Here is a 24,969-nt window from a genome sequence, read left to right as displayed (position 1 = left end):
CACGAGTTCACACTTACAAATGATCAGAGAATAGATGGTTATGCGTATTTTGGCGTGCTGTCCGGGGGGAGGGCTCCGAGCTCAGAAATTGGGCCCGAACCCAGAGTACTCCCCCCCCCCCGTATCTCTGTTTAGGAAGATAACTAGGCAAGTGTGAGGAGATGGGCTGGTGGAGGGATGCTGAAAACTGTCGAGGAATATGGGTGAGTCGACTGAGTATATTTATAGGCTTTACTCGTGCTGATTGAGTGGACCTGTTGATTACTGATTGCTGACAGCTGGCTGGAATGACTTGATTGTTTGATCATTAGAACGTGTTCCTCCCGAACCTTGTTAATAAAACATCAATAAGTAAAAATTCAGAATTCGTGGAGTGGGTGCTGGTGTCTTGTGGATTGCCACTCACCATTGGAACTGTGGACAACAACGCCAGTCCCACTCACAACCCAGTTCCCAGCTAAGACCTCCAGCCTCTGAGTGCTCCGCCTCCGCTCCACCTTTACACGTCACCCTGGCTCCTGTGCTCTTACCACCCTCGACTCCAGCGTGGACCATTTCTCCGAAATGCTGCAGTAAAATGGTTTGATATGAGGTGTGTACACTGTATGGGACGTCCCCTACAAGAACTGAAGTTTGTTATTTTCTACTTATAAGAAATGAGGCCTTTATGGGCCTCTGAAGTCGAATAATGTGACATTTCTCCAAAATGCTACAGTAAAATGGTTTTATATGAGGTGCTTATACTGTATGGGACGTCCTTTACAAGAACTGACCTTTCTTATTTTGTACTTATTACAAATGAGGTATTTATGGGCCTCTGAAGTCGAATAATGTGACATAACTCCAAAATGCTGCAGTAAAATGGTTTGATATGAGGTGTGTATATTTTTATGGGACGTCCCGTATAAGAACTGGCCATTATTTTTTTCTACTTATTAGAAATAAGGTCTTTATGGGCCTCTGAAGTCGAATAATGTGACATTTCTACAAAATGCTGCAGTAAAATGGTTTGATATGAGGTCTGTATACTGTATGGGACGTCCCCTATAAGAACTGACCATTAGTTTTTTCTACTTATTAGAAATGACGTATTTATGAGCCACTGAAGTCGAATAATGTGACATTTTCCAAAATGCTACAGTAAAATGGTTTGATATGAGGTGTGTATACTGTATGGGACGTCCCCTATAAGAACTGACCATTAGTTTTTTCTACTTATTAGAAATGACGTATTTATGAGCCACTGAAGTCGAATAATGTGACATTTTCCAAAATGCTACAGTAAAATGGTTTGATATGAGGTGTGTACACTGTATGGGACGTCCCCTACAAGAACTGAAGTTTGTTATTTTCTACTTATAAGAAATGAGGCCTTTATGGGCCTCTGAAGTCGAATAATGTGACATTTCTCCAAAATGCTACAGTAAAATGGTTTGATATGAGGTGTGTATACTGTATGGGACGTCCCCTACAATAATTGACCTTTAGTTTTTTCTACTTATTAAAAATTACATATTTATGGGCCTCTGAAGTCGAAAAATGTGACATTTCTCCAAAATGCTACAGTAAAATGGTTTGATATGAGGTGTGTATACTGTATGGGACGTCCCCTATAAGAACTGACCATTAGTTTTTTCTACTTATTAGAAATTACGTATTTATGAGCCACTGAAGTCGAATAATGTGACATTTTCCAAAATGCTACAGTAAAATGGTTTGATATGAGGTGTGTACACTGTATGGGACGTCCCCTACAAGAACTGAAGTTTGTTATTTTCTACTTATAAGAAATGAGGCCTTTATGGGCCTCTGAAGTCGAATAATGTGACATTTCTCCAAAATGCTACAGTAAAATGGTTTTATATGAGGTGCTTATACTGTATTGGACGTCCCCTACAAGAACTGACCTTTCTTATTTTGTACTTATTACAAATGAGGTATTTATGGGCCTCTGAAGTCGAATAATGTGACATAACTCCAAAATGCTGCAGTAAAATGGTTTGATATGAGGGGTGTATACTGTATGGGACGTCCCCTATAAGAACTGACCATTAGTTTTTTCTACTTATTAGAAATTACCCTCTGAAGTCGAATAATGTGGCATTTCTCCAAAATGCTACAGTAAAATTGTTTGATATGAGGTGTGTATACTGTATGGGACGTCCCCTATAAGAACTGACCTTTGTTATTTTCTACTTATTAGAAATGAGGCCTTTATGGGCCTCTGAAGTCGATTAATGTGACATTTCTCCAAAATGCTACAGTAAAATGGTTTGATATGAGGTGGGCATACTGTATGGTACGTCCCGTATAAGAACTGACCATTAGTTTTTTCTACTTATTAGAAATGAGGCCTTTATGGGCCTCTGAAGTCGAATAATGTGACATTTCTCCCAAATGCTACAGTAAAATGGTTTGATATGAGGTGTGTATACTGTATGGGACGTCCCCTACAAGAACTGACCATCAGTTTTTTCTACTTATTGGAAATGACATATTTATGGGCCCCTGAAGTGGAATAATGTGACATTTCTCCAAAATGCTACAGTAAAATGGTTTGATATGAGGTGGGCATACTGTATGGGACGTCCCCTAGAAGAACTGACCATTAGTTTTTTCTACTTATTAGAAATGACGTATTTATGGGCCTCTGAAGTCGAATAATGTGACATTTCTCCAAAATGCTACGCTAAAATGGTTTGATATGAGGTGGGCATACTGTATGGGACGTCCCCTATAAGAACTGACCATTATTTTTTTCTACTTATTAGAAATGACGTATTTATGAGCCTCTGAAGTCGAATAATGTGACATTTCTCCAAAATGCTACAGTAAAATGGTTTGATATGAGGTGTGTATACTGTATGGGACGTCCCCTACAAGAACTGACCATTAGTTTTTTCTACTTATTAGAAATGAGGCCTTTATGGGCCTCTGAAGTCGAATAATGTGACATTTCTCCAAAATGCTGCAGTAAAATGGTTTGATATGAGGTCTGTATACTGTATGGGACGTCCCCTACAAGAACTGACGTTTGTTATTTTCTACTTATTAGAAATGTTGTATTTATGGACCTCTGAAGTCGAATAATGTGACATTTTTCCAAAATGCTACAGTAAAATGGTTTGATATGAGGTGGGCATACTGTATGGGATGTCCCGTATAAGAACTGACCATTAGTTTTTTCTACTTATTAGAAATGACGTATTTATGGGCCTCTGAAGTCGAATAATGTGACATTTCTCCAAAATGTTACAGTAAAATGGTTTGATATGAGGTGGGCATACTGTATGGGACGTCCCCTACAAGAAGTGACCATTATTTTTTTCTACTTATTAGAAATGACGTATTTATGAGCCTCTAAAGTCGAATAATGTGACATTTCTCCAAAATGCTACAGTAAAATGGTTTGATATGAGGTGTGTATACTGTATGGGACGTCCCCTACAAGAATTGACCATTAGTTTTTTCTACTTATTAGAAATGACGTATTTATGAGCCTTTGAAGTCGAATAATGTGACATTTTCCAAAATGCTACAGTAAAATGGTTTGATATGAGGTGTGTATACTGTATGGGACGTCCCCTACAAGAAATGACCTTTAGTTTTTTCTACTTATTAGAAATGACATATTTATGGGCCTCTGAAGTCGAAAAATGTGACATTTCTCCAAAATGCTACAGTAAAATGCATCCGAAGGAATTCGAAAAGGCCAAAGGGTGTGATGACCGCTGTCTTGGGGACATCCTGCGGGTGGACAGGCACCTGGTGGTAACCGCGCACCAGGTCCACCTTTGAGAATATGGTGGCGCCGGCTAGGTGGGCGGAGAAGTCCTGTATGTGCGGCACAGGGTACCGGTCGGGGGTTGTAGCATTGTTCAGGCGACGGAAATCACCACACGGACGCCAACTGCCATCGGCCTTTGTCACCATGTGCAGGGGGGAAGCCCACGGGCTGTTGGAGCGGCGCACGATGCCGAGGTGCTCCATAGTGGCAAACTCCTCCCTGGCGATCGCGAGCTTGGCAGAGTCGAGGCGCCGAGCTCGTGCATAGACTGGTGGGCCCACCGTAGTGATGTAGTGCTCCACGGCATGCTTAGCCACCGCCGATGAAAACGTGGGTGTGGTGATGTCAGGGAACTCAGCGAGAAGGCGTTGATACAGGTCCCCTGTGGCAAACGTGTTCGACAGACAAAGCGCCCCCGTCCCCCCCAGTGTACAGGGGTACGAAGCAAAAGAGAGGGCGTCGATCAGGCGGTGGTTTGTAACGTCCACCAACAGCCTGTAAGCACAAAGGAAATCTGCCCCTAGGAGCGACGTAGACACGGCGGCCATGACGAAATCCCAGCCGAAACGCCGCCCGCCGAAACACACTTCCACATACCTTGTGCCATAAGTACGAATGGGTGTGCCGTTGGCGGCATCCATCGGGGGGCCATGCCCGCCAGCCATGGTGTCCACCGGCTTCGCCGGCAGGATGCTACGCTGAGCCCCCGAATCGACCAGCAGCCGCCGGCCGGACAATGTGTCCGTGATGAATAACAGCTTGCAGTCCCGGCCAGCGCCCATAGCTGCTAATGAGCGCCGGCCCTGGCTTTTCCCTGGGCTCCAAAACTGCAAGGCTGGCGACACTGTTTGGCCTTGGCCCCAAACCTTGAATGGTAATAACACCACCCGTCTTCACGCTGTCGGCGGGCCGTCACCGCAGCCGCGGTATCCGGTTCGTCCGCCGCGGGTTGCAACGGGACAGCCGTGTGCAGGGGGGGAAGCAGTGCGTGGACAAACTGTTGCCGGTTGGCGAGAAAAATCCTGTCTGCCTCCACAGCAAGCGCTCGGTAGTCTCTGGAGGAGGGGAGGGCGGAGCTGGCCAGTGCGGTGCGCACGGGTGCTGGAAGCTGCCGCAGGAATATGTGGGCGAAAAGGAACGCGGGATCCGCCGCGCCCAGCACCGCTAGCATCCTCTCCATTAACTCGGACGGCTTACTGTCGCCAAGGCCGTTCAGGGACAACAGGCGATCTGCCTTCTCTAGCTCCGACAGTTCAAAGAGGTTCAACAGAAATGTTTTGAGTGCGTCGTATTTGCCGTCAGCTGGCGGAGCCTCTAATAACGCCATAGCCCTGGCTGTTGTCGAGGCATCTAAGGCCGCTACTACATGGAAATATTTTGTAACGTCCTGTGTTATTCCCCTCAGCTGGAACTGTACCTCGATGTGTTGAAACCACGGCCGCGGATTGTGCTGCCAAAAGTCCGGTAACTTGATGGTGGCCGCGTATATAGCGCCGACATTAGCCGCGCCGCTAACAGCATCCGGCGCCGCAGCAGCAGCATTTTCGCCACCGTCGTTGTGTGACATAATTCAGCCGTATCCAACTCGCGTCGGGTCACCAATGTGGAGTGCAATAAGGAGTAGACAAGAGACAGAGATGCGTCGAGTCAGCTTTACTCTCCACTTCAATAAATCAGAACTGTGTACAGCAGTGAGATCGACACAACAACGTTAAACCGGAAAGTCTAACATACTTCCCCTTCCCTTAAAGGTATATTCCCTTGGTGAATGTCTCTCAGTGTTATTTGTGGGTCACCACAGTTTGATATGAGGGGTGTATACTGTATGGGACGTCCCCTATAAGAACTGACCATTAGTTTTTTCTGCTTATTAGAAATTACCCTCTGACGTCGAATAATGTGGCATTTCTCCAAAATGCTACAGTAAAATGGTTTGATATGAGGTGTGTATACTGTATGGGAAGTCCCCTATAAGAACTGACCTTTGTTATTTTCTACTTATTAGAAATGAGGCCTTTATGGGCCTCTGAAGTCGAATAATGTGACATTTCTCCAAAATGCTGCAGTAAAATGGTTTGATATGAGGTCTGTATACTGTATGGGACGTCCCCTACAAGAACTGACGTTTGTTATTTTGTTCTTATTAGAAATGAGGTATTTATGGGCCTCTGAAGTCGAATAATGTGACATTTCTCCAAAATGCTACAGTAAAATGGTTTGATATGAGGTGGGCATACTGTATGGGACGTCCCCTACAAGAACTGACCATTATTTTTTTCTACTTTTTAGAAATGAGGCCTTTATGGGCCTCTGAAGTCGAATAATGTGACATTTCTACAAAATGCTACAGTAAAATGGTTTTATATGAGGTGTGTATACTGTATGGGACGTCCCCTACAAGAACTGACCATTAGTTTTTTCTACTTATTAGAAATGACGTATTTATGGGCCTCTGAAGTCGAATAATGTGACATTTCTCCAAAATGCTACAGTAAAATGGTTTGATATGAGGTGTGTATACTGTATGGGACGCCTCCTATAAGAACTGACCTGTAGTTGTTTCTACTTATTAGAAATGACGTATTTATGGGCCTCTGAAGTGGAATAATTGTGACATTTCTCCAAAATGCTACAGTAAAATTGTTTGATATGAGGTATGTATACTGTATGGGACGTCCCGTATAAGAACTGGCCATTCGTTTTTTCTACTTATTAGAAATGAGGCCTTTATGGGCCTCTGAAGTCGAATAATGTGACATTTCTCCAAAATGCTACAGTAAAATGATTTGATATAAGGTTGGCATACTGTATGGGACGTCCCCTACAAGAACTGACAATTAGTTTTTTCTATTTATTAGAAATGTCGTATTTATGGGCCCCTGAAGTCGAATAATATGACATTTCTCCAAAATGCTACAGTAAAATGGTTTGATATGAGGGGTGTATACTGTATGGGACGTCCCCTATAAGAACTGACCATTAGTTTTTTCTACTTATTAGAAATGATGTATTTATGGGCCCCTGAAGTGGAATAATGTGACATTTCTCCAAAATGCTACAGTAAAATTGTTTGATATGAGGTGGGCATACTGTATGTGACGTCCCGTATAAGAACTGGCCATTCGTTTTTTCTACTTCTTAGAAATGAGGCCTTTATGGGCCTCTGAAGTCGAATAATGTGACATTTCTCCAAAATGCTACAGTAAAATGGTTTGATATGAGGCAGGCCCGGATTGGCTAATCGGGAGCACCGGGAGAATTCCCGGTGGGCCGGTCTGTTTTATTGGCCAGGAGGGCCGGTGTTGTCATGGCACTGGGTTGAATGCTTTATTAGGCTCCAGGCACAGCTTTCTGAGTGTATATTTTTCTGAGTGTTTAATGAACGTTGTGAAATAATTGACTAATATTAACTCTAATTTGGTGCTGCAATGATTTGCATATCGCGACGATAACCGACCTCATAATCTGAGCTGCTTGCGTATTCTAACACCGCTCGTCGGCAATGGCAAAATGTTTGAGATGACCGATCAAAGCAAGCTGGATTTATGTTCGCGAGCCGCGAACATAAATCCTCTTTGGAGCGAATCCAAACGCGACGCTTCACAAGATAAGATGCAAGTGGCTAAACTAAACAGCTGTTTTAATTACGAAAGAAGTTTTAAACGACTGAAAGAAATAATCAGTTTGTGAAGACTGTATCAATCAAAACTCAGCTTCCGGAAGGGGATATTTAGGTGTCCTACAGATAAAGAGACTGAGAGAAGAAGAATGAGAGAAGATGGAGATGAGAAATGAGAGCAGGTAGAGGAATAGCCCATGCATACTGTGCCCAGAATGAGAATAACTTTATTACAATGGATTCCTATTTAACACAGACATACATATGTTCTTTGCCAATGATGATCATCAGTGTAAAAATAAACTCAATTTAACAACACAAGCACATATATTATATTATTATATTATATATTGGCATTGTTGTATAAATATATTTGTATACCTCGAATGTGTTTTATATTTCCCCATATCAGCACTGGGACATTTCACTGTTTGTATTAGGCCTACTTCACTTGTCTGGGTGGGCATATGCCCCCGAACCCCCAGCAAGATTACTTTTCGGACCTCTGTATTTTTAAAACCCTGTATACAGCTATTGCACTGAATATAAATTTATATATATTTTTTAAATACAATGAATAACAAGGCTGTACAGAACACTGCACTATTGCAGACTTATATACTGAGGTTTCAATTACATTATTTTAATATAGTCAGACGGGAACTAAAGTGGGCCGGTCTAAGGCAAATTCCAGGGCTGAAAATGAGTCCCAATCCGGCCCTGATATGAGGTGTGTATACTGTATGGGACGTCCCCTATAAGAACTGACCATTCGTTTTTTCTACTTATTAGAAATGAGGCCTTTATGGGCCTCTGAAGTCGAATAATGTGACATTTCTCCAAAATGCTATAGTAAAATGGTTTGATATGAGGTGTGTATACTGTATGGGACGCCTCCTATAAGAACTGACCTGTAGTTGTTTCTACTTATTAGAAATGACGTATTTATGGGCCTCTGAAGTGGAATAATTGTGACATTTCTCCAAAATGCTACAGTAAAATTGTTTGATATGAGGTCTGTATACTGTATGGGACGTCCCGTATAAGAACTGGCCATTCGTTTTTTCTACTTCTTAGAAATGAGGCCTTTATGGGCCTCTGAAGTCGAATAATGTGACATTTCTCCAAAATGCTACAGTAAAATGGTTTGATATGAGGTGTGTATACTGTATGGGACGTCCCCTATTAGAACTGACCATTAGTTTTTTCTTATTACAAATGAGGCCTAGATAGACAGATAGATAGATAGATAGATAGATAGATAGATAGATAGATAGATAGATAGATAGATAGATAGATAGATAGATAGATAGATAGATAGATAGATAGATAGATAGATAGATAGATAGATAGATAGATAGATAGATAGATAGATAGATAGATAGATAGATAGATAGATAGATAAAAAGACATAGAATGAAAGAAAAAAGATAGACAGACGGACGGACGGAAGGATCGATCTGAGCAACTCAAGCGCTCTGAAAGCGTGTTCTTTCTCTGCTGTTACTGAAATTACCGTATTCATAGTAATAGGCGCACACATTTTTTTTTTTGGCGGCTGGCTTGACCGTGTATTTTCAAACCGCGGCTGGCTTGACCGCAGTAAGATTCGCTCATTGTATTTCCTCGTGTTGACTCACAGGTTCTGTCAAGTTGACTCAAAGCTTGTTCACCAACCGGATTTTTTACCTCAGTCACTATCTCAGTTGCAGAGCACCAGATACAGGTGAGTTTTCGCTGCAATCTTTGGGAATTCTTAAAATTAACTAACAATTTGAATTGATGTGGGTAAAATAAGTAACCTATTTTATATGTACTTTTAAAAGTGACTGTTTTTATTAATATTGGAAATGGTTGTGATTGACACACTGCATGTTTCAGTGATGCCTGTTTAAATGTCACTTGTAATTTGAGAACACATTTCAACCATCTTCCTAAATTCATCATGTGAATCGTTTATAAACCTGTTGTCTGAAGTTTTAGTCATTTGAAATAAAAAATATTAAAGGGTTAGTTCACCCAAAAATGAAAATTCTGTCATGCAGTAATCATTTATTGTAAAATAATTCTGTAATTACTCACCCTCATGTTGTTCCAACCCCATAAGACTTTCGGATCACAAATTAAGATATTTTTGATTAAATCTGAGAGCTGTCTCACTCTTTCATATGGCGCTTTTCCACTGCATGGAACGGTACGGTTCGGTTCGGTACGGCACGCTTTGGCGCTTTTCCACTGCATGGTACAGTATGGCTCGGTTCGGTACGGCTCACTTATGGCGCATTTCCACTGCATGGTCCGGTACGGTACGGCTCGCTTCGGCTCGCTTTAAATGGTACCTGCTCTGTTGAGGTTCCAAGCGTACCGTACCGATACTAAAATGTGACGTGAAAACACAACAGATCACTGATTGGTCAGAGAGACAGAATCGTCACTGTCACAACACACACACTAGAGACGTGAGATCCAAGAGCAGTATTTAATATAGGGTAATCCGTACTCACAACAGTCCAGGCAAGGGTCAAAAATCCAATAAGGCAATCCAGAAACAAACAAGAAACAGGCAGATACATGAACGGAAGTGTGGGGACATAAAACAAGGACTCCGTAACAAACACTAACACAGACAGGGCATATATACACACAGAACTAACAAGGTGACGGGAAACAGCTGAGTGCAATAATCAGATAAGTGGCAGAACAGAATGCTGGGAATTGTAGTCTAATGTGAATGACACCGTGAGAACGAGGACCTCTAGTGATAACCCAGGGAAACACAACCAGACACTGTGACAGAACCTCCCCTCTACGGAGCGGCTACCAGACGCTCCATGACAGAAAACAAGACAACACAAGAGTCCAAGAGTAAGGTGGAACGTGGAAGATCCGAGGGAGGGATGGGAGGGGCAGGACCATGCAGGGAAACAGGAACACGAGGTGACGACTTAACAGTCGCCCAGGGCAAAGCAGACAACCCATCGGGCGGCCAGGGCGGAGACGACAGTCCATCGGGCGGCCAGGGCGGAGACGACAGTCCATCGGGCGGCCAGGGCGGAGACGACAGTCCATCGGGCGGCCAGGGCGGAGACGACAGTCCAACGGGCGGCCAGGGCGGAGACGACAGTCCAACTGGCGGCCACGGCGGAAGAAACCCTTCGGGCGGCCACGGCGGAGAAGACCCTTCGGGCGGCCACGGCGGAGAAGACCCTTCGGGCGGCCACGGCGGAGAAGACCCTTCGGGCGGCCACGGCGGAGAAGACCCTTCGGGCGGCCACGGCGGAGAAGACCCTTCGGGCGGCCACGGCGGAGAAGACCCTTCGGGCGGCCACGGCGGAGAAGACCCTTCGGGCGGCCACGGCGGAGAAGACCCTTCGGGCGGCCACGGCGGAGAAGACCCTTCGGGCGGCCACGGCGGAGAAGACCCTTCGGGCGGCCACGGCGGAGAAGACCTATCAGGCGGCCACGGCGGTGAAGACCTATCAGGCGGCCACGGCAAAGAAGACCTCTCAGGCGGCCACGGCGGAGAAGACCTCTCAGACGGCCACGGCGGAGGCTCAGGAACCAACACCGGCATAGGGACAGCCACCGGCTCGGGAACAGACACTGGCTCCGGCTCGGGAACAGACACTGGCTCCGGCTCAGGAACAGACACTGGCGGAGTCGGCAAGACGAACAGCTCGGGCGGGCCCGGCAAGGCGAGCAGCTCGGGCGGGGCCGGTAAGGCGAGCAGCTCGGGCGGGGCCGGCAAGGCGAGCAGCTCGGGCGGGGCCGGCAAGGCGAGCAGCTCGGGCGGGGCCGGCAAGGCGAGCAGCTCGGGCGGGGCCGGCAAGGCGAGCAGCTCGGGCGGGGCCGGCAAGGCGAGCAGCTCGGGCGGGGCCGGCAAGGCGAGCAGCTCGGGCGGGGCCGGCAAGGCGAGCAGCTCGGGCGGGGCCGGCAAAGCAGGGCGACTGGGCGGCGCGTCAAGGATGGCAGTCACCTCTGGAATGGTCTCTGGGTTAAGAGCCACCGGACAAGTCGTTGAGAAGGCCTTTCTCCTCCTCCTCCGCCTCCGGACCCCCGGCCTCGGGACCACCGGACTCAGGACCACCGGACTCGGGACCACTGGAACTGGGACCACCGGAACTGGGACCACCGGACTCGGGACCACCGGAACTGGGACCACCGGACCTGGGACCACCGGACTCGGGACCACCGGACTCGGGACCACCAGAACTGGGATCACCGGATTCGGGACCACTGGAACTGGGACCACCGGACTCGGGACCACCGGACTCGGGACCACCGGACTCGGGACCACCGGACTCGGGACCACCGGACTCGGGACCACCGGACTCGGGACCACCGGAACTGGGACCACCGGAACTGGGACCACCGGACTCGGGACCACCGGAACTGGGACCACCGGACTCGGGACCACCGGACTCGGGACCACCGGACTCGGGGCGGCATCGGCATGGCGAGGCTCCGATACATCCCACTGGCTCCGATGAATTAAATAGCTGGTAAACCCCCAAAAATCCAGTATCTCCAGCCCCTTCATCTCCCACCCAGGCAATGGATCATCGAGACAGACATTAAAAAAGTTTTTCAATGTTGCATCCTTATAGTCCAAACCTCTAGAGAGAGTCCAAAACTTCTGAGCCAGACAACTCACCGTCTGGCCCTGCTGTCGAAGGGTCATTAAATTTTGAACTCTTCCCCTCCTCTCCTTCGCCGTTCTGGGGGGAAGGATACGAAACCCCATACCGCTGGATCTTTGCATTGACGGAGTCCTTCTGTCACAACACACACACTAGAGACGTGAGATCCAAGAGCAGTATTTAATATAGGGTAATCCGTACTCACAACAGTCCAGGCAAGGGTCAAAAATCCAATAAGGCAATCCAGAAACAAACAAGAAACAGGCAGATACATGAACGGAAGTGTGGGGACATAAAACAAGGACTCCGTAACAAACACTAACACAGTCAGGGCATATATACACACAGAACTAACAAGGTGACGGGAAACAGCTGAGTGCAATAATCAGATAAGTGGCAGAACAGAATGCTGGGAATTGTAGTCTAATGTGAATGACACCGTGAGAACGAGGACCTCTAGTGATAACCCAGGGAAACACAACCAGACACTGTGACACGTCACTATCAGCGTCATTGTATTTGCAACACGAGACACTAAACCCACTCGATTTAAATAGCCAGTAGACAACAGCCACCGCTGTAGCACCTGTTTTAAAACTACTTGCTTGACTTGCTTGAAGAAAAAAGAAAGAAAGAAAACTTCCATAAAAAAGAAATGGCTGAATCGTGGTCAGTGGACGTTCGTCTCGTTGGTTGCCGAGGAGCGGATAAACTATAACGGTCCATCTATAATCCCACCCACTTTGAAGCGGTACTAACTTCAGTGGAAAAGCAAACCGAGCCGTGCTGAGCCGAGTCGTACCAGCAGTGGAAAAGCGAAGCGAGCCGAACCGTGCCGCGCCGAGCCGAAGCGAGCCGAACCGTGCCGCGCCGAGCCGAACCGTACTGAGCCGTACCGAGCCGTACCAGCAGTGGAAAAGCGCCAATAGGCTTCTAGGCAATTTCATTCTGCCGGTCCAGAAAAGTTAGTACAAACATTGTTAAAATAGTCCAAGTGACTACAGTGGCTCAACCTTAAGTTTATCAAGCAACGAGAATACTTTTTGTGCGCAAAAAAACAAACAAAAATAACGACTTTATTCAACTCCTAATTTTCTTCAGTGTGGGCCTCTGATGTGAGTTCACGAGAGCGCAATGATGCATGCGTGAGAACTGAGAAGATGACGCAGATGGGTCTCAATATAGTGTTTAAAATGGTTCTAAAGCAGTGGTCTCAAACTCGCGGCCCGCGGGCCATTTGCGGCCCGCGGGGTGATATTTTGTGGCCCCCTACTTGTGCGGCCCGTCGTTGCGTGTGCCGCGTTTTAAAAATATATTTTTTTTATCCCTTTTGGGCTACCATAGATAGTCTCATGACAGCTTACGGTGGGTTTGTTGTCAATAGTTGTCATAGACAACCGCGAAGTACAAACTTACTGCGCCTGGAAAAAATGAGCGCGTCGCTTATGAGCGCGCTTGGCGCGTGCCTACATTTGAAATAACGAACTTGAGCAAGCAAAATATGTGAGCGCGATATGTGAACATGCCACGAGCTACTGGTAGCTCGCGAGCGACGTGTTGGAGACCCCTGCTCTAAAACAATGTGAGAATAATCATTTTGAGCTTGTAATATGTGTCCAGCAGGTTGATAAGAAGGTTTGCTTTGATTTGTGCAAAGTCAGTAATTTGCCTGAGACACTATACATGTGTAGAAATAATTAAATAAGGCTGAATTCACATTTAGCGCCCAAAAACGCGTAGAAAACGCTAGGCGCGCCGCGTTCTCCTTTTTCCAAAGAGCTAGCGCGGTTGCGCTCCGTAGGCGCCTGTCGTTGCTAAGCTACGGTGTGCTTGCGGCATTCTGAAAAGTTGAGATGATTTTATCTCGATGCGGCGCGCACGCGCTTGGAAAAAACGAGCGCGTCGCACCACGAACGCGTCGCTTCCATTATGAGCGCGCATTCCGCGCACCTACATTTGAAATAACGAACTTGAGCGCGCAAAAGACACGATATGTGAACAGGCCCTAAGACGGGCAGACATGACTGCAAATATTTGTATTTCAAAAGCAATAATCGTTTTTCTAAGTATAATAAAAGGAAATGTGCCTTCCAAAAAAACCATTCAATATCATTAATGTGTTGTATAAAGAAAATAAAAAGGACATAAGCAAATATAAGTATCACAAATATGTGTTATAAGGAAAAGAAAAAGAGTGTTTGTAAAATGAAGTAACACAAAGATTTTGTGTATAAGGAAAATGAACTACAACTGTCAGAAGGACAGCTCTTGAAGATTGAATCAGTTGTGCTCCTTTTTTGGAATACTTGAATAGGGCCTACTATTTTTTGTGGAATACTTGATGCGGCCCAGCCTGACCCAGACTCCACCTCCAGCGGCCCCCAGTTAAGTTGAGTTTGAGACCCCTGTTCTAAAGTGTGCATTTCCTAGATGTCCGAATCCTAAGAAACCAACGAGAAATGAAAAAGTGCCTTAGCAGTGCCGCAAAATGAATGGCTTACCTTTCACACTTTCCTATCGAATGATTGCAAGCGTCATCTTCTCAGTTCTCACACATGCGTTGTGGTGCTCTTGTGAACTCATTCAGAGGCCAACACAGAAGAAAATTAAGAGTTGAAAAAAGTTTTTTTTTTTTTTTTTTTTTTTTTTTGCACAAAAAATATTCTCGTCGCTTGATAAACATAAGGTTGAGCCACTGTAGTCACTTGGACTATATTATCACGATGTTTCTACTAACGTTTCTGGGCTGGCAGATATCGATTACCTAGCAGCCTATGGAGGAGTGATCCAGCTCTCAGATTTCATCAAAAATATCTTAATTTGTGTTCCGAAGATGAACGAAAGTCTTACGCGGTTGGAACAACACCTTTAATGCTTTTCAGAGTTTCTTTTTGTGAATGTTTTGAACAGGATGTTTCATTTGTTGGTATGTTGTTGGAGTGGCATTTTAGAGTGTTTAGTTTAATTGATGAATTTGTTGAAGCTTGAGAGCATAAATAATTGGTAACTTAGTTGATAATAAAATGGCATTTAAAGGATTAGTTCACTTTAAAAAAAAACTTTTGCTGATAATTAACTTACCCCCATGTCATCCAAGATGTCCATGTCTTTCTTTCTTCAGTCGAAAAGAAATGAAGGTTTTTGATGAAAACATTCCAGGATTTTTCTCCATATAATGGACTTCAATGGGCACCAAACGGTTCAAGGTCCAAATGACCGTTTCAGTGCAGCTTCAAATGGCTTTAAACGATACCAGACGGCGTATAAGGGTCTTATCTAGCGAAACGATCTGTCATATAAAAAGTTAAAGTTTTATAAGCACAATTGCTCGCCTTGCTCTGTTCTGTGATGCGCGTTCGTGACTCTCCTGTTCGAACTCGTTCATCATAATGAACGAATCTTTTGAAATGACCGATCGTTTCGCTAGATAAGACCCTTATACGTCGTCTGGTATCGTTTAAAGCCCTTAAAAGCTGCACTGAAACGGTCATTTGGACCTTGAACCGTTTGGTGCCCATTGAAGTCCATTATATGGAGAAAAATCCTGGATTGTTTTCATCAAAAACCTTGAAGAAAGAAAGACATGGACATCTTGGATGACATGGGGGTAAGTTAATTATCAGCAAAAGTTTTTTTTTAAAAGTGAACTAATCCTTTAAGCCAATTCACAGGTCTTGAATGTGTTTAACAAAGTTTTAACGGTTTTTTTTGGAACAAAGGATGTTTCTATATTGAATGCTGTGGTTTGATCTTGTTTAGTGTTATGTAAAAGATTAATCCACAAGACCTGCATTGAGACAGGTTTAAAACACCTTTCCATGTTGTTTTCTGCAATTTCATTGCAGTTTATTGCAAAAAAATGTGTATTGAATATAACACCTGATGTACTCGTTACATCATAAGAAGAATGGCATTTACGCTAATGTTAGTCTTTCTGTTTATTCCAAGGTTTACTGAAGTCAGCCGGATCCGGGCCGTATCCAGATCAGGTGGTGGACCTGCACCGGGACCAATCCACAACGCATCCCTGTGCCAGTGCCAGCCTCATCAGCCCTGTGAAGGCCTCATCGACATGACAGCCATAAGCACTGATCCTCAGCAAACTCGTCTCCATACCGGCGTGACTCCGACTTCCAATCAGATGGAAATGGATAAACATTCTGAATGTTCTTATCCAATCTGACTTCTGATCTGTAATGCTGCCTGAATCATAATCATACACTGTTCGTTCATTGGCCAGAGGAGAACTAGCCCCCAACTGAGCTTGGGTTCTCCCAAGGTTTTTTTCTCCATTCTGTCAATGATGGATGGAGTTTTGGTTCCTTGCCACTGTTGCCTTGGCTATTGGCTTGCTTAGTTGGGAACATTTAATATTTAAAGGGACAATGTGTAGGAATTTCTCCCATCTAGCGGTGAAATTGTATTTTGCATTCAAACGAATTGTGCTATCCAGCGCCTCACTTTTTCAAATGCATGTTGCATCTACGGTAGCTGTTATGTACCAAAAAGCTATGACAGGAAGTCTTCTAAAAGCACTTCGTTGAGTTTTCCTTCGGGTGAACAGGTTTATTTCAAACAAACTGCAACTTGACACAACGAACAGTATGACTAATAACAGTGCAATGCAGCCATTTAAACTTGCCGGGGCAGTGACAAGCGCCTCTCACTGCTCTGCTCCTCCGCTTCTGCTGCTTTCAGTTACGTGACGCTGGCTCTGAACGAAAGCGCGTTGTGGAATTGCGTTGGCCTAGTACTTTTTGTCCCTCTCTGCTATTATAGTTTTTCAAGATGGCGGAACTACATGGAAGCCTCCGTGGACCTACCCTTCACATGTAAAGAGAATAAATTCTTCGTTTACGAGGATAAGTCAGATGATTGGCAGAGGTATTTGTACACCATTGAGGACATATTTATGAATAAAAATGTTGATTTTAGATAATAAAAAAACACATTGTCGCTTTAACAATATTATTGATCTGCCTAACTTAAGGTGGACGATGACACAATTTTCTTCTAGAAACAAACTTTGATGTATTATTTCCATGTTATCACTGTGAATCTGCTTTGATACAATCTGTATTGTACAAAGTGCTATATAAATAAAGTTGACTTTACTATTGTAAATTGTATCAGTGATTGTTAATTTTCCATTTATTTATTTTTTTTAATCAAATGTATTTTACAAATTAATATTCTAGTAGTAATTAATTATTTGGTACTGCTGCAGGTTTCAAAACACCACTTTAGTTTGCTAAACTTATTGGATGTAGTTTAGAAAACTTAACTTTAGTTTGCTGAACTTATTGGATGTAGTTTAGAAAACTTAACTTTAGTTGGCTAAACTTAAATTCGAAGTTTAGTTAACTAAATTAAATCAGTTCATTGTACTTTATAACTTGTCAGGTAAACCTTTCCAAATTTGTCAGGTACACTTTTCCAAATAAGTTAGTTAAACTAAAAAAAAAAAACATGCAAAAAGATAACAAAAAATAATAAGTTAAGTCAACAAAATATTTTTTACAGTGTACTCTACTCTTGTAATAAACCGTACAAATTTTATTTTTACACTGAACACAAATTAAGATATTTTAATGAAAGTTAGCAACAGACGTTTGGGCTCAACATTGACCTTCATAGTAGGGCAGCTAACTAAATTTTGTAATAAATTTTCAGATGAAGGGGTGTTTTTTGTGATCCGCGAAAGTGATCCTCTTAGTCGTGCACTGGACATTTCCATTGTCATTAAAGGTGTGGAAGTACTAAATGAGTTGCCCTCTGTTGCATGTGCCTGTGCCATGATGTTTGGACTCATTTATGCACTGAACTTAAAATATCCTGAAGGACTCAAATATACCTTTGAGGCCTTTCAGAAAATAATCATCAACATAGAGTAAGCAGATGAGCCGAAGGGTGCAGAACCTCTCTTCAAAGCTGCAGGAGTAAATTTGTTTCCTTTGACCCAGCTACAATGTTCTGCTGATGGTAAATTTATTTGAAGATGTTGGACTGTATAAAGCCTTTTATACAAATGTAACTGTACTACTGTTTACTAAACCGGATATGTTTTATCTAGGGTTAGTTAAATAGTTTACCCAAAAATGAAAATTCTTATGTTGTTCACTTATCCTTACGCTATTCAAGTAATTTGTTTTTGCGCACAAATGCGGCCAAAAGCATGGCAAGTCTATGAACAGCAATTTGCAAGCGAAAACAACAGAGGCAGGAACTGCAAAACAGTAGCCTGGTTAAAACCAGACCATTCTCAGTTGTAACTTAGTTATGGTCTGGCAAAGCTTCATAGACAAATCATTTCCAAAGGGGCGTGACCAACGGACGTAGCTCAAATGCCTCTGGGCCAATTGGATAGACCTAAAACCAATCAGAGCGATGAAGGAGATGACGTATATAATATAAAATTTTAATTAATATAAAATTACCAGCAAGACAACTAGAAGTGAATGTGCTTTCCATTAAATAAATCACACGCAGTAAACAAAACCTTAACAAAAAAAACTTTGCAATGAACTTTGCAATTTAGACACGCAAACTGCGTGCCGGTGCGGTGAGACGTACATGCTCGGGCAGATTCGGCTTGAAGTCGGTCGTCCTCGGATGCGGCGTCGCGCGCGTTGTTACAAAAAAAGCCGTGCACACAGCCAAGCGAAATGGGGTCGGTCTTGCGCACCGAACACGTAATTTTTGCCGCGCGCACCTTCGCACTCGTGCGGACGCGTCGAGTATAAACAAGGCTTTACTCTGTGTCAGCGCGCGCTCTGATCGGTAAAGGGGCACAGACTCACCCGAATCATCTCCAGCAGTAGCAGCCTCCGAAGCAACACTAACTCCGCCTCCGTTTCCCTCGTAAGCTGATATTAGTATTTAAACATTCTCTGTGATAAAAAAATGTTTGTGAATTTTTTTTTTAATAACATGGTTTTGGCAGTTATAGAGTTCTAATGACGGTGTTCAACTATAACCGTCACACCCCTATTTCCACGGCGGCATCCATCTTTGTAAATGTACAAAATCTGCTTCACCGTCGCTGTGCTGTCGTCATCGTGTAAAGCCCGCCCCAACGTTTCTGATTGGTGCCGCGATTTCGACGGATTAGAAATGGGCTTGAATGAGCTCTCTGCCAGACTAACTTGCAGAACAAATCTAAATTTGCCAGAAGTTGTCTGGGTTTTCCCAGGCTAGCAAAACAGATGAATTGCGTAAAATCAAACTTTGTGTAAAAAAATAAACCGTTGCAAATGTCTAAATGACTTGTTGTGTGCATGGGGCAAAAGAGTTCCCGAAATAACCCGATTTGTACAGTTGCGTCTTTCTTTTACCTACGCTTCCAGTTTTGGCACGATTCTCTAGGTGCGGATCCACTTGTCCGTGCTATACTTCTGTCGCGCCGCGCTCTGCTTTATTCCTATAAGTTACGTCACGCGACTTTAACGTGCGTCAAAGAAAAATTCTGCGTGTCAAAAAGCTGGCCAAGCCCATCTTTATGCAAATGAATCCGTTGAACGCGTCGCATCTATCCAATAGAAGTAGAGCATATGGAGACAGGGGGAAGTCTCTCGCAGGTTCTCTGTTCTAGACTGGCCGCTGGCTCAAAACCACGCCCATAGCGTTAAACTTGAGGAACGCCCATCGAAGTACAAATGTGGGGAGGCGTCGCGACACCACGCGACTGTCGTGTCGCAAAAGTGGATCTCTACCGTCTCACTCACTATCTGTGTCCCAGTGTGAAGGATGCAGCCTATTCGTCCTTCGAAGGACGCACCATGTAGCCTTCGTGGGGTTTCCTAATTGCGCAACCAGGTGTTCCCGATTACCGCTCCTAGCGCCAAGCAACAGTGCGAGAGTACAGCTGCCATCCTAATCATTCATTTGATAAAATTGAGTAAACAGTTATGGAGCCAGAATTGGCTATTGTCATTTTTTTCTTTTATATTTTACTGGAGGACATGGGACGGAGGATGTTTTAGCCCCGGCGCCGCCGAGTCATGCATTTTCGGCTTAGCCAAGAGTTGGCCAGAGCTGGTTTACTGCGTCCCTTCAGAGGCTGCGTTCTGAATGGCCAGATTACACTTTAAACTGTTCAAGTATTGGGTGTTAACTTATGTAAATAATGTAATGAAATATAAAAAAATAAAAATAAAAAACACATAGGCACATATATACAGCCTATATATATTCAAATGCTCATTTATGTAAAGTAACATTTTGTTACTTTAATTTTCAAAATAACCAGTGGGGGAATGTAAGGAACTTCATAATGTGTTAAGTATTCACATACAAATGTGAAGTAGTCTACTTTTTCCCTCACAAGACAGCAAGACTACGCATTGTTTTACATTAAACTACACAAAAGTATATAGTTTAAATGTATCAACCTTGCAAACACTCAGATACCATTACAAAATAAACAATGTCCAGAGCCATGAATTTTATTTTATTTACACATTTAAAGTTGCATAAAATAATAAAAAAAATATGAATAATAAAGAAATAATGTACAGACATTAATTTTTTCGTTTTCGCGTTTCCACATGACAAATGAAGCCACGCAATGGTGACGAATGAGTTAAGATGAATAAGAAAAAAAACTTGTAGCTTTTAACTCTGGTTTCTCTAGCTATTTGAGTAAATGAAAACATAATACTTTTACATTTAAATGTGAATTTGCCGTTCACCACCGAACTCTCGGCCGCCCTTTTTAAAAAATAAATAAAAATGCTTTCGTCACCAGCGCAATGACTTATGGGGTAGGATAGGCCGCTTAGGACAAAAGCTGTGTCCCAATGTGAAGGCTGCGTCCTTCAAAGGACCCAGCCTACCCCGCTCCGAGTCTAGCCTTCGTAGGATTTGTAATTGCGCCACCAGGTGTTCCCCATTATGCTATAGTTGTTTATACTACTAAATACAGCTTACCCAACATCTCAGATTAACCTTACATCTCTAGCTTCCGTTATTGTTAACACAGCACGCTAGAAACTCGCTAACGTTAGCCTGCTAACGCGCCACCTGTGCGCTCATTTATATATTTATTTTCTCTCGCGCGCCCGCGCCTTTGAGTTCATAAAGTCCAGGTAAGTAAGAAATCAGTCAACAAACACAGTGAGTAATGTCTTCTTGTCCTGTTATTGTCACCTGTGTCACATGTCATATGTTTAGTATAGCCTTCTCCGATGGCAATATAAGATTTTTATGTGATAAATGCAAGGAGACAGTCAGGCTGACGGAGAAGATTTCAGAACAAGAGACACGCATCCAAACTTTAATTGAGGATGGTAAGAATGCTAGATCTTTATATAGTGTTTTGGATGCGCCTAGCATAGTGAACTCTTTACATGATTCGGTTCCGGCTGAAGTAGAGCCCGTGCAGCAGGGCAGATGGGTGACTGTGAGAGATCACCGCTCTAGTCGCGGATCAAAGAACCACTCTTCCGTTCCGATTCCCATAACAAATCGATTTGCCCCACTCAGTGAAACACCCACTGAGAATTCTGTTGATTGTGCCCTGGTAATTGGTGATTCGATCACACGGAACGTGAAAATAAAGACACCAGCCACCATAGTTACATGTTTGCCGGGAGCCAGAGCGCCTGACATCAAAGCAAATTTAAAAGTGCTGGCTAATGCTAATCGTAAATTCTCTAAGATCATTATTCATGTCGGCACTAATGATGTTCGACTCCGCCAGTCAGAGATCACCAAAATTAATATTAACCCTCTGGGGTCGGCGGTCTCGCCGGCGATACCAGCTCACTTTTTTCCTTATCAGTGCAAAAGAGACTCAAATTACTCTGTTGATTTTGATCTTACATATAAGTGTTGTACATCATTCGATCCTGTTAAGTTTGTATTTTTTTTGTGGAACCTCATAATAAAAACAAAGTGTTGTGCTTTTCGCCTAATAAAGAAAAATAAACATGATGCGCGTTCTGCGTTCTCTCTGTCAGTGAAGTCCATTCTGAAACGCGTCCGAAAAATGAACTGTAACTCTGCAAATACTCAGTCAATCAGGTATACAGGCACACAGGCATGAAGCCTGAATTATCTTCTTTTAAATGAAGTAATTTATATTAAAAAACAAATTCTCATTTTATGTAATCTGTACGAAAAGAGAGATGATAGTCGTTCTCGTCTCAGGTCATGGTCATTAAAGTTAATTTGACCACGCCCACGGAGCGCGCGCTCTATTCAAACACAAATGCTCTGAGGCGATCCACGCCCACATAAGCTGGATAACCCACCGAAAGAGACTCATATTTACGACACTGTGAGGAATAATACTATCTTAATAATAATCCTGGAAAAAATTACCTCAGAAGTAGCCTACAGGTAGTTTCATTTGGAGGAGCAACGGATCCAGCTGAGGAATAGGTAGGGTACATTATTTTCAAGTGCTTTTTCTAATCGCGATATGGAATAGTGTCTGTAAACAAAAAGACTGTTTGAATATGAATCGCATTTTTGTGTGTGAATGAATAGCTTTTACCTAACTATATTCCAATACTGAGATGAGTAAAAAATCGACTGAAATGTTGAAATAAAATATTTTTGTATAAGCAACGTATTAAACTGCAAATTAACATTTATATGTCCTAATCATAAAAACGATATGTTACATATGAAAGACAAGATGTCGTTTTTACTGTAAAATACTGCCACATCAAATAAGCTTGTTTGCTAAGATGTTAATATTGTCAGGTGTGGTGGAGGTGAAAGGACCGAGGACTCAGGTGCAGAGATAATGGGTTCTTTAATGATAATAACAAAACAAAAATACAAACAAAACTACCCCGTAGGGGTAAACAATTGACTTGGCTTGACACAAGAGGTAACACACCAGGTACATACGACAACGAAACAGCACAGGACTGCAAACACAGGGAGAAAAAAAATAGGGAGACCAAACAAAGGAGGTAACGAGGGAGGACAGGTGGGGCAAATGAATCAATCAGGTAATGAGGGAGGACAGGTGGGGCAAACAAATCAATAATCAGGTAACAAGATGGGAGGGGCTAGACAATCAACAGGAGAGCACATGGCACAAGGAAACATACATGACAAGCCATGTGCTCACACCAAACGTGACTTGAACACAAGCACATGGCCAGTAAAACCAATCACCAGCCATGTGCTCACACAAAACGAGACATGAACACGCAGCTAATGAAAACACTCATAAGCCACGTGTTCACACAAAACATGACAACATGAAAGCACACAGCTAGTGTAAAACACAAGCTGTGTGCTACACAGCACAAGACACGAAAGCACATGAAACAAGGCACAGACAAGATAAAACAGGTGTGTCAGGGCTCTGTCACAAAACCAAGAGATAGACTAGACAGAAGTGACAGAACCCTGACACCACCCCTCCTCTAAAGGACGCCACCTGGCGTCCCTAAGGAGGAACACCAAAAACAAAAAAGACAGGAACATGACAACTCACCAACAGACAACAAGACGGGTAGATCAAAACACAGAGACAAAGTGGGGAGGGAGGGGAGCCAAGACAGAGCCAGCATGACAGTCCAGGAAGTCTCTATAAGTGATCAGGGAGGGATGGGAGGGTTGAGCCAGGGAGGCTCAGGCGGGTCTGAAGTCCCAGCAGAGGGCCATGGCGGGACAGACCAGGCAGGCTCCAGCGGATCAGGAGTCCCAGCAGAGGGCCATGGCGGGACAGACCAGGCAGGCTCCAGCGGATCAGGAGTCCCATCAGAGGGCCATGGCGGGACAGACCAGGCAGGCTCCAGCGGATCAGGAGTCCCAGCAGAGAGCCAAGACGTTGCCGGAGGGGCGCTCCAGGGGGACTCCGGCGGGTCTGGAGTCCTGGCAAAGGGCCAGGGCGGTGCCAGGGGGGCGGACCAGGCAGGCTCCGGCGGTTCAGGACTCCAGAATGAGGGCCAAGGTGGACCAGGCGGATCTGAATACTTGGCAGAAGGCCAGGGTGGGTCAGGCAGCAAAGACTGGGTTGGCAGGACAAGACATTTGGGTGACTCTGGGACGGCCTCCGGGCTAGAAATGGGCTCTGGGACAGCCTCCTGGAGCTTGGACAGAACCAGCCTGATTGGCAGCATGGACGGAGCCGGCAAGGCAAGGCGCTGGGGCGGCGCCGGAAGGGCAAGGCGCATGGGCGGCGCCGGAAGGGCAAGGCGCTGGGGCGGCGCCGGAAGGGCAAGGCGCTGGGGCGGCGCCGGAAGGGCAAGGCGCATGGGCGGCGCCGGAAGGGCAAGGCGCATGGGCGGCGCCGGAAGGGCAAGGCGCATGGGCGGCGCCGGAAGGGCAAGGCGCATGGGCGGCGCCGGAAGGGCAAGGCGCATGGGCGGCGCCGGAAGGGCAAGGCGCATGGGCGGCGCCGGAAGGGCAAGGCGCATGGGCGGCGCCGGAAGGGCAAGGCGCATGGGCGGCGCCGGAAGGGCAAGGCGCATGGGGACGACCTCTGGGCTGACAGCAGGCTTTGGAACGACCTCCGGGCCCTGTGGTAAACAGGAAGCCTTCTTTCTTCTCTGTTTCCTTGAGCGAGGCGGCGATGCAGCCTCTTCGGCCAACACTGGGGGCGCTGCAGCCTCTTCGGCCAACACTGGGGGCTCGACAGTGAAAGTGGACGGCTCTGGGAGCACCAGACTTGTTAAGACAGAGGAAGCCTTCCTTCTCTTCCTCCGCTTACGTCTGCAAGGCCATGGTGTGGAGATTGCTGCCTCTGGGGGAAATGCAGCATTCACGGCCACCTCTGGGGGAAATGCAGCATTCACGGCCACCTCTGGGGGAAATGCAGCATTCACGGCCACCTCTGGTGGAAATGCAGCATTCACGGCCACCTCTGGGGGAAATGCAGCATTCACGGCCACCTCTGGGGGAAATGCAGCATTCACGGGCGCCTCAGGATAGGTGGCAGAAGAGGTGGACCCGTTCTT

At 44.8% G+C, this 24,969-nt stretch overlaps 1 protein-coding gene across 1 annotated transcript; it reads right to left on the bottom strand.

Moving 5' to 3' along the window:
• Positions 1 to 402: 402 nt before the first annotated feature.
• Positions 403 to 5,354, bottom strand: LOC130084911 (uncharacterized). The gene is made up of 3 exons (XM_056250438.1): positions 4,786 to 5,354; positions 3,682 to 4,678; positions 403 to 567 (listed from the first exon to the last, which is right to left on the bottom strand). Exons 1-3 carry the CDS (start codon positions 5,352 to 5,354, stop codon positions 403 to 405), a joined length of 1,731 nt encoding a protein of 576 aa, XP_056106413.1.
• Between the last annotated feature and the right edge of the window lie 19,615 nt (positions 5,355 to 24,969).

Source organism: Rhinichthys klamathensis, unplaced genomic scaffold (genome assembly GCF_029890125.1).
Source record: "Rhinichthys klamathensis goyatoka isolate OS25496 unplaced genomic scaffold, OSU_Roscu_1.1 h1tg000069l_1, whole genome shotgun sequence".
In the NCBI taxonomy this organism is placed as follows: domain Eukaryota; kingdom Metazoa; phylum Chordata; class Actinopteri; order Cypriniformes; family Leuciscidae; genus Rhinichthys; species Rhinichthys klamathensis.
This window is presented reverse-complemented; position numbering and strand designations above follow the sequence as displayed.

Coding starts and splice junctions, on each gene's coding strand:
- LOC130084911 (XM_056250438.1), bottom strand. CDS start 5,354: ATGTCACACAACGACGGTGGCGAAAATGCTGCTGCTGCGGCGCCGGAT. Junction 4,679..4,785: donor TTTCTCGCCAACCGGCAACA/GTTTGTCCACGC, acceptor GACAGCGTGAAG/ACGGGTGGTGTTATTACCAT. Junction 568..3,681: donor TCCTTCGGATGCATTTTACT/GTAGCATTTTGG, acceptor ATTTTACTGCAG/CATTTCGGAGAAATGGTCCA.